Source organism: Siniperca chuatsi, linkage group LG22 (assembly GCF_020085105.1).
Source record: "Siniperca chuatsi isolate FFG_IHB_CAS linkage group LG22, ASM2008510v1, whole genome shotgun sequence".
Taxonomy (NCBI): domain Eukaryota; kingdom Metazoa; phylum Chordata; class Actinopteri; order Centrarchiformes; family Sinipercidae; genus Siniperca; species Siniperca chuatsi.
This window is the reverse complement of record NC_058063.1, coordinates 6,537,392-6,546,377: the sequence shown is the minus strand read 5'-3', so window position 1 is coordinate 6,546,377 and position 8,986 is coordinate 6,537,392. Positions and strand designations below refer to the sequence as shown.

General features: G+C 39.1%; 1 protein-coding gene across 1 annotated transcript; it reads left to right on the top strand.

Moving 5' to 3' along the window:
• Positions 1-3,686: 3,686 nt before the first annotated feature.
• Positions 3,687-5,622, top strand: LOC122869849. The gene is made up of 5 exons (XM_044183192.1): positions 3,687-3,745; positions 3,897-4,604; positions 4,732-4,857; positions 4,940-4,983; positions 5,128-5,622. Exons 1-5 carry the CDS (start codon positions 3,688-3,690, stop codon positions 5,245-5,247), a joined length of 1,056 nt encoding a protein of 351 aa, XP_044039127.1. The 5' UTR covers position 3,687; the 3' UTR covers positions 5,248-5,622.
• The last annotated feature ends 3,364 nt before the right edge of the window (positions 5,623-8,986 follow it).

Genomic DNA, 8,986 nt, shown 5'->3' with positions numbered 1-8,986 from the left:
CGTGTGTCCAGTTGTCTGTTGAACACACCTGGAAATGTAACTTCATCCTGGTCCTGCCCGTTGAAAGCCACTGTCAGGTGTATAGTAGCAACACTGTTACTCAAGCTTCTCATTGGTTGTTAGTCACGGCCAATGAGAAGCACATTCTCTGTTTGGGTAATGGAATATAACATGACAGACAGGCTGAGAGATAACAGAGCAGGAGGGTTTCCTTCTGTCTCATACAAATCGCCCTGTCTTAATAGTCTAACCTATTTCTCTCTCATTTACTTGCGGTGGATTGATTCTCAAAAATACAGAAAAAAGCTTGTTCTGTATCAGTTCAATACGGAACATGTCTTTTAGTTTTCAATTAGGGGATGATTCCGTATTTTATGGGACGGTTGGCAACCCTAACTACAGTGCACAGGGAATTTAGCATTCAAAGTTAGGGTGAAAAAATGTGAACAATTTAGAAAAATCTGCAAAAATGTATAAAATATAAAGCTGCCTTCAAAGCTGCTTATTTACACATTCTGTCTAGTTAGTTTACACACTGTAACTCTTTCTTGACTGTGAATAGCAGGTTGCAGTGATGTGTGCAGCATTCCAAACCTGTCCTGTTTTTGGGTTTGCCAGCTTTGAGCACTAACATTGACTACGACCCAGATGGCTCTTGGAGGTATGGGTGACTAGCTTGCTAGCTAATATGACAGAACATTTAAATAAGACAGTTTAGGGGTTGTTGGAAGACCTTGCTCTATTTATGAAGGCTAGCTGTTTCCCTTCACTTCCAGCATTTATGCTAAGCTAGGCTATAATGTTGCTGGACTCAACATACAGCGATGAAACTGACATCAATTTCTTATCTAGCTAACTATGAATAAGGCAGCAAACAAGAGGTTTTTTGTCAAAAGTCTGACAAATTCTGGAAATATCAGTTTGACTTCCAACAATTTTTGGTCGCAATATTGTCAAAATAGACCACTTGATCAGATCTTAGTGGGGTATGTTGTTGAAATAATAATGTCTAAGAACAGGGTGGAGTAATCAGGCTTTGCTCTAATTATGTTTAACTATCATTGTGGCTCTGTTTCTACTGTGAACACATAAATGAGGCAGTCTTGAGACCTTTTGACCTTGCAGGCATTTTACTGTGTATTTCTTGGCCTTTGTGATTGTCAGCAGCATGTAGAGGTGTTTCCACTCTTAGGCCTCGATCAGACAGAGTTAGTAGACTGGACACAGGAAAACGGAGATCCATGTGGGTACATGAGACCCTCAGAAAGAGGAGAATTCACAGGGAGTGGGCTACCAGCAGCTAGTCCAGAAGCTTCGCCAGGATGATGGTTGGTTCAAGGCTTATTTTAGGATGAGTCAGGGACAGTTTGACAATTGCTGTCAATCGTCGGGCCTAGCATCACAAAAATAACTACTAACTACAGGGAGTCCATTGCTCCTGCAGAGCAGTTGAGCATTTTCTTGCAGTAGGTTTTGTTTGTTTTAATGTCAACGCTATATTTTGAGTTAGGCCTAGCCTACTGTTTATCCAACAACCTGTACTCAAGTACAAATTAAAGGCACTTGTACTTAATTTGGTCTGTTTTATACTTCTAACAATTCAGAAGGAATTATTGTACTTTTTACTCCATTGCATTTTTTGACAGCTTTAGATACTATTTTCTTTACAGATTAGGATTATGCATAAAATTAGCTCCACCTTAACCTACGATAGTATAATGCTGCCTCCACATGAATGCGTCAATATAAATAATTTACTAATATAATTTTGTATAACATGGGCCCATTTTTCTGAATGAAGAGCAGCCTTCCTTTACTTTTGAGACTCAATGCTTAACTTTGACTTGTAATGGAGGATTTTTTTACTGCAGTATTGCTACTTTCAGGATTGGCATATTTCCTCCACCACAATGTCACTGTTTTTTTTAAAAAGTGCTTTGGTGTGTTCACTTTATGTGAGCTACACAGCAGTTTGTCCTTAAGACAGGGCTTCTCCCCACACTTGGTGCAGTTTTAGAGGGATACTTACTGTATGTTGGAGACTGTTCTCCCAAGAAAAACAACAGCATCAGTTGCTTTCTAGCCCTCTATGACATGAGCAAAGGAGGACGTGAGGTGACTGTCCCCTAATCTTAACAAAGTACTTATTTTAATCCAAACCTTGATCTTTCCCTAAACCAAGATCTTTTTGTGGCTAAAACTAACCAAACCTTAACCATAGCGCCATAAAACAGATGTATTTTTCAACAGTATTATGTAATGGTTTGGAATAGCACAGACTAATGATGTCATTCTGCAAATAGGGGTGGTGCATGGTTAACGCCACAAATTACATGAAAGATCGTAGCGTTCCCTGCAGCATTCCCTGCAGCCTTACCCTGCAAGATGTGCACCGACACATATCTGGTATACCTGCGTACACGCATCACTACACCTCTGGTTGGTAGAGGACGAACAAGGTGTTGGCCCTGGCTGACTTTGTTGTGTGCACAGTGATAACTGATCAGGTCTTAGTGGGATGTGTTACTGGCATTACTCATGCTGAAGAGCAGGGTGAAGTTACCGTGCTTTGCTCTGTAGAATATTTTTTTATGACGTACAGCAGTAGTTAGGCATAGCAAAATGTTTCGTTTTGGCACTGCTCCTATGATGAATGCAAAAAAGAAATGAAGCAGTCATTACATTAAGGCCTTTTGATCATTACCCCATGCTTTTGCTTTGTATCTCTGTCAGTGCAGCAGCTACTGTGGTTTTCAGCAGGATGCAGAGGTGGTTGAACTCCCACATAAATGCTTCTTAAGCCAAAGACCACTAAAACATCCAAAAAACATGGGAGTTCTTATTCAGTCACATTTGATCACACAGACAAGGCTAATACTAACACTAATACCAGCAACACTAATATTAGTAAAACTACTCATGCAATCTACTTAATTGAAATAAACAATGGATAGAATACAATAGTTGCACAGGGAATTTGGGGAATGAAACATCAGATTGTGTGCTCTAATAAGTGGATACAAGCTGACATTTAGAAATTACCATTATTTTTATTAATAAACATAAGGCCTACGATCTAAGCTCTTAGGCAGGTGAGTCTTTTAAACTTTAATTGTCAAGGGTCAGTTCACCAAAATTCTCCAAAACCATAAATTCCCACTTACACTACCACTACTGGTATCTAGCTATTAGGGCTGTACCTGAATCAGGATGCTTGGAACTTGCAGCCAATATATCGGCAAAATATATATTTTTCATTTTTATGAATACTGAAGATTATTATTACTGATGCTTTTTCTTTTTTTGACAGGTAGGTCAATTATCATGCCTGCATGTTACTTTATCAGCTTGACATAATGAGTCAGTCCATTGCCAAATGTTGCCAAATGCATAACTAGACTCTACTGTCCGTCATTACGGGTATATATATATATATATATATATATATATATATATATATAGATAGATATATATTTTAATTTGATACCAAGATGAAAAACCATTATTTTCTTCATATACCTCTCACCATGTAAATTTTCTAGACATTATAGGTGGCAGTGAGCATGTGATCATCTTTCCTTAATAGGACATACAGTGTCACGTCAGGCTGGCCAATCAGACACAGTCTTGTCTCTTAAGAGTGGAGAAAGTGTCGAGATTCTTTTCATTCAACATAAAAATTCAAACATGATGACATCTCCAAAGTATGTTTTCTATCTGGCATGCTTGTTCTTGGGGGAAATAGGTGAGTTGTGTTTTGATGGCTCCAGCAGCCCCACTTTTAGTTTATAGCAACTGTTCACGGAAATACTTCTAATATATTTTAATATAATAACTACGTTAAATCTATTCGATTTAATCAATTGTGTATTTACTTTTCTCTCATTTCACTTCAGCTCAGATGACTGATCTGAAATTTTCCTTGTCTGTTCGTCAAGAGAGACGTTTTGTATCAGCCAATGTTGGAGATAATGTGACTCTGCAATGTTTCTATGAAGGTGATGATTCAGCATGGCTTTACTGGTATAAGCAAACTCTGCAACAGAAACCAAGGCTCATCTCTAACATCTATGTGTATGATACAAGAACCACTTTTTATCATGAATTCAAGAACAATCCACGCTTCACAGTGGATACTGAAAATGGTAAAAATCGCTTGACAATCTTTGATTTGCGCATTTCAGACTCAGCTACTTACTACTGCGCAATTAGTTATACATTAGTCTTGACTTTTGCGGAGGGCACTACTGTCAGTGTAAAGGGTTCAGGTTTGAACATCCAAGCTTCGGTGCATCAGTCAGCATCTGAGACCATCCAGCCAGGAGGCTCTGTGACTCTGAACTGTACAGTACACACTGGGACCTGTGATGGAGAACACAGCGTTTACTGGTTCAGAAACTCTGAAGAATCTCATCCAGGACTCATGTACACCCATGGAGGCAGGAATGATCAGTGTGAGAGGAAACCCAACACACAAACACACACCTGTGTCTACAACTTGCCACTGACGAGTCTGAATCTTTCTCATGCTGGGACCTACTACTGTGCTGTTGCTGCATGTGGACACATACTGTTTGGAAACGGGACCAAGCTGGACTTTGAAGGTAAGTAACTTTCGAACAAAGGTTGTCCCATTTGATCAATAGATACTTAGGGTTACTTTCCAATCAAACTTTGTATGAATACAGATAAAAGCTGAAAGCTCTGTTTCTGATGTTTGGCTCTCTGCAGATGAGGTGGATTCTCTTCTCTTGGTGTATTTCTTGAGTGGAGCTTTGACATTCACTATCATCCTAGTTGTTCTGTTGCCTTTCTTAGCATACAAGTTGATCAAGAAAAACAACTGCCAATGTACAGGTAAGTGTTACTCTATCTGATAGCGTGTATTCACTAACTATAACTTTTGAATAAAAGAGTATTTTCTTTGTTTTACAACCAGAGTCTCACGCAAGATTATCAGCTCCTTCCACAATAAATGCAGAGGTGAAATATATCTTAATAATACATGAATTACTATTTAAACATCTTTTCTTTTGCCCAACAACCAATTGTTTTGTAAGTTTTTTTTTTTTTTTTTTTTCTGTCAGGATCAATATCCTAATCCAGTTCTACATATTTTGTTTCCAGGGTTACCAAGACGCAGACAACCTCCATTATGCGGCTTTAAGTGTTAACCTGCCCAACAAATCAAGAAGACAGAGAGATCAAACCATGCGTGAATGTGTGTACTCTAGTGTAAAGCATTAGAAGTGGACATTTCAACTTTTTCAATAAAATTGGATTTGGTGGTATTTCAAGTGTAATGAGGATTTAGATGTAGATTTTGAGATATATTTGTGGTCTGCAGTCAAAAGATGCAGCGCAGTATTCCCAATAATTATATTCGTATTGAATGATTGTGCTCCTCATGATTTACGCCCAATGCCAACATTCAGTACCAATGCAAGATTAAGTGCGCCCTTTATGTTGCGAGTCGGAAAGTACGGTGTGGGAGTTTGCATTGGATGTAACAACATTATCTGGACCCATGGAATTCAACCAAACTGAATCATGTACAGTGTGTGTTTTCATATGTCCATTCTATGTCATTAATGATTAAATAAAGCTAACATATTCATGGGACACTTCTTGTTGATCTTGTTGGATTGATCATGTTGCAGAGCAGGGTGAAGGATCAGGCTTTGCTACCCCACCATTACAAGAGCGTATCCTTCCTAGTTCAACCAGTTCAACCATAATAGAAAATGTTCTCTCAGACCTGTTAAATACTCTGGATATATAATACACCAGAACATAGGAACGTCTCTTGATCAGGACGCATTTGACCTGCAGTACCTAGGCCTCACTATTGTTACAGCTTCACTTGTGCATATTTTTAATTCAACTTTTACCTCTGGATAATTTCCTGTAATATGGAAAACAACTCAGGCAGTTTAATTACACAAAGGTGGTGACGCATATGACCTCAACAACTATCGACCTAAATCCAAGCTTTTCTCTCTGTCTAAAATTGCAGAATCACTGGTCAACTCACAGTAGCCTACATGCCTTTCTGGAAGAAAATACTGTCCGTCATCCACAGAGTTCAGGATACCTATTCATATTACAATAACTGCTTCAACTGCTGTTGTGGATAACATTGTTAACTTGCTTGATAAAAAGCAACATTGTGCTGCACTCTTTGCAGATCTGTCCAAGGCTTTTGATGCTGTTGATCATAATATATATGATGATTTCCATTGGTCTTGATGATTCTGCTTACACCTGGTTCAAATATCTTTCTGGTAAAGTTCAGACTTATATTGTTCTTGTACTATATTGTATTATATTTGGAAACAAAATACTGCGCCATAGTTGCTGAGATATTCAAAAATGTCTGTATAAAGTTGAACCTAACCAAAACCCTGACCACATAACCTTTCCTCTAGTGCTTCCACTACTTGCATTCACCTGAAGTATGAGTAGTGGCGGGCCCACACAAATTTTGCACGGTAACAAAGACTTTGAAATTTCTGTAGCTGTCTCTACCAACTCCGCAGGACTGTAGGTTAGAAACCACCAAGTAAATAATGCAGAATATTCAAGTTTGTCTTCTTGTTTTAATTCTCTAAAAACTAAAAACGCTAACTTTAGCACTGCAACTTAAGAAAACACATGTAAATTAAGAAAACATCTGCATTAATTTGACAACACATGCACAGCATTTAGGAAACACGCTGCAAATACACAAACTTGCTGCAAATACACACAACACAACCAAATACACAAACGTGCTACAAATACACACAACACAACCAAATACACGAATGCACTGCAAATACACAAACAATTTCCATTAGGAGAAATGTGCTGAAGCTTCAGAAACAATGCCAGTTCCAAAAGACAAACAAAAATCCAAAACAAATACAACTGAAATGTCCTTCAAATGAAAAAAAAATAAGTGCAGCAGAAAGCCAAAACAAACACATTAACAGCAAACACGCTGCAAATACAGAAACAATTCAAAATCAAAAACACACAAACCCCAAAAACAAAAGCAACAAAAAAACGCTGCATATCCAGTCTACACAACGGAAGTTCTTCAGGCCTCCAGGGGGAGCGCTAAGTGGAACAGCTTGATTTTCGACCCGAGACAGATAGACCAGATGAGAGAGTGTTTGTTTTGGAAGTGGGAAGGAAAGTTGATTAAAGAGGCGGCATAAAAAGGTAGTTTTCTTTTTTACCTTTGGCTCAAGTCTTTTGCAATATTATAAAAGAGCAACAGGTTTCTGCAGTTAGCGTTAGCGTGTTAGAGACTGACTTCTACAGGAGCTTGCTAGCAACAACATCGTGTCCAGATCTTGCATTGCTAACGATATCCGTAGTGGATACTTTATTGACCAGCAAGGGGACGTTGCATGAGAGGAAGGGGGAGAGAGGACAACTGGAAGTGTTAAAAGGGAGAGGTGCAGAGGGCAAAAAGAAGAGAAGCAGAAAGCAGATGACAAACTAAGTGCAGGTAAATAAAACAGGGAAAGTGTTTATAAGTCTCACTGCCATGTGGCAGAAACTGTTCTTATGGCGTGAGGTTTTGGTCTTGATAGACCTCAACCTCTTACCAGAGGGAAGAGGTTAAAACAGATGGTGTCCAGGGGTCCATAGTCTTTCCTGCACGCCTCCTGGTCCTCGAGGCAAACAGTACCTGAAGAGATGGCAGACTGCAGCTGAAGGTCTTCTCTGCAGACCGAATGATGTGCTGCAGCATGTCCTTGCTGAAAACGTAGTCTCTTTACCTTTTTCCCTCTTTATGTTAGTCAGGGTCAGCATCAGACAGCCCCACAGAAGAGGTTCTGATTCGAAAGTACTTCCATGATGGCTACAGCTATGATGGAATTTTGGATTTCCTGGTAATGACTCAAAATGTTAAATTGAGTCTTTACTCTCTAATGAGTTTCTCATTGTCCAGGCAAAAAAGTTACTCTCCTCTTGCTACTGTACCTGCTGCCATAAGAGAAGAGCAGAAGGGAACAGGCCACACTTCAATTTGGCCCTTTAACAGAGCCACACTCTTTAACATACATGGCCTTGCTGTCATTTTGAATTTCCTTTCTTTGTCTAATCATGCGGCTGCTGCTCAGCCGCCATTTTGAATTTGATTTCTTGCCAACCTCTTCTATGTTGAACTCCAAATCTTTCAACCTACTAACAATTAATGTTCATTTTGGTTATAGTTATTAATTCAATTATTAATCTGAGTTCCAAATTGATAGTTTAATGTATTTTATGAGACTGAATGAATTAACTAGCTATCCTTTTCCCTTGTTTAAGGGTGGTGCCCCTGAGGAGTTTATTCATTAAAGTTATTATTTATGATTATCTTTGATAAGTCTGACAGCCAATTTTAATTGATTGCACCGACACAATTTGGTGCCCCTTTAACCATTGTAAATCCCAACAATAGTGATATCACATTTTATTTTCACATTAATCACCCACTTTAGACAAATTACTAGACGCTCTGTTGGAGAAATTGGCTCTTGGTAATCTGTCCAGATCCTTGAGATACTAGGTCTGACTCTCCTCAGCTGACTGTCAAAATGCTCCCTACTGAGTCAAAAGTAGACCTGGAACCGGTCGCTGTGGAAACGAAGCTCCTTCATAAGCCTGAATTCCCTAAACTGCTCTCTGGACTGGAGGGTCTCATGGCACCCACAGCCTCTTCTCCCTTGCTGCTTCCCTTCCTCTTCCTACTAGTGATAGCGCATGTTTCTCAGCACGGGACATATGCATCTTAGTTGCTTGCAACAACAAAATGACGTAGTCCCACTCGAAGCTTTGAAAACTCTGTCTATTTTGCTTTGTCCTCTGCGACTTCCCCAAACACTTTTGAGCGCAGCGCCAACCGTGTTATGTCGGAAAGGGCCATAACTCAGAATAACTCATTGTAGAATAGTAAGGGACAGAATACTTTAACATTTTTTTTAAAAAGGTAAGCATTTTAACATTC

What these genes read in the sequence shown, in the direction of transcription:
- LOC122869849 (XM_044183192.1), top strand. Translation starts at nt 3,688, where the DNA reads ATGATGACATCTCCAAAGTATGTTTTCTATCTGGCATGCTTGTTCTTG. An exon ending in AAACAACTGCCAATGTACAG is followed by an intron (nt 4,858 to 4,939) that starts GTAAGTGTTACT and finishes TTTTACAACCAG; the next exon opens with AGTCTCACGCAAGATTATCA. An exon ending in CTTCCACAATAAATGCAGAG is followed by an intron (nt 4,984 to 5,127) that starts GTGAAATATATC and finishes TTTTGTTTCCAG; the next exon opens with GGTTACCAAGACGCAGACAA.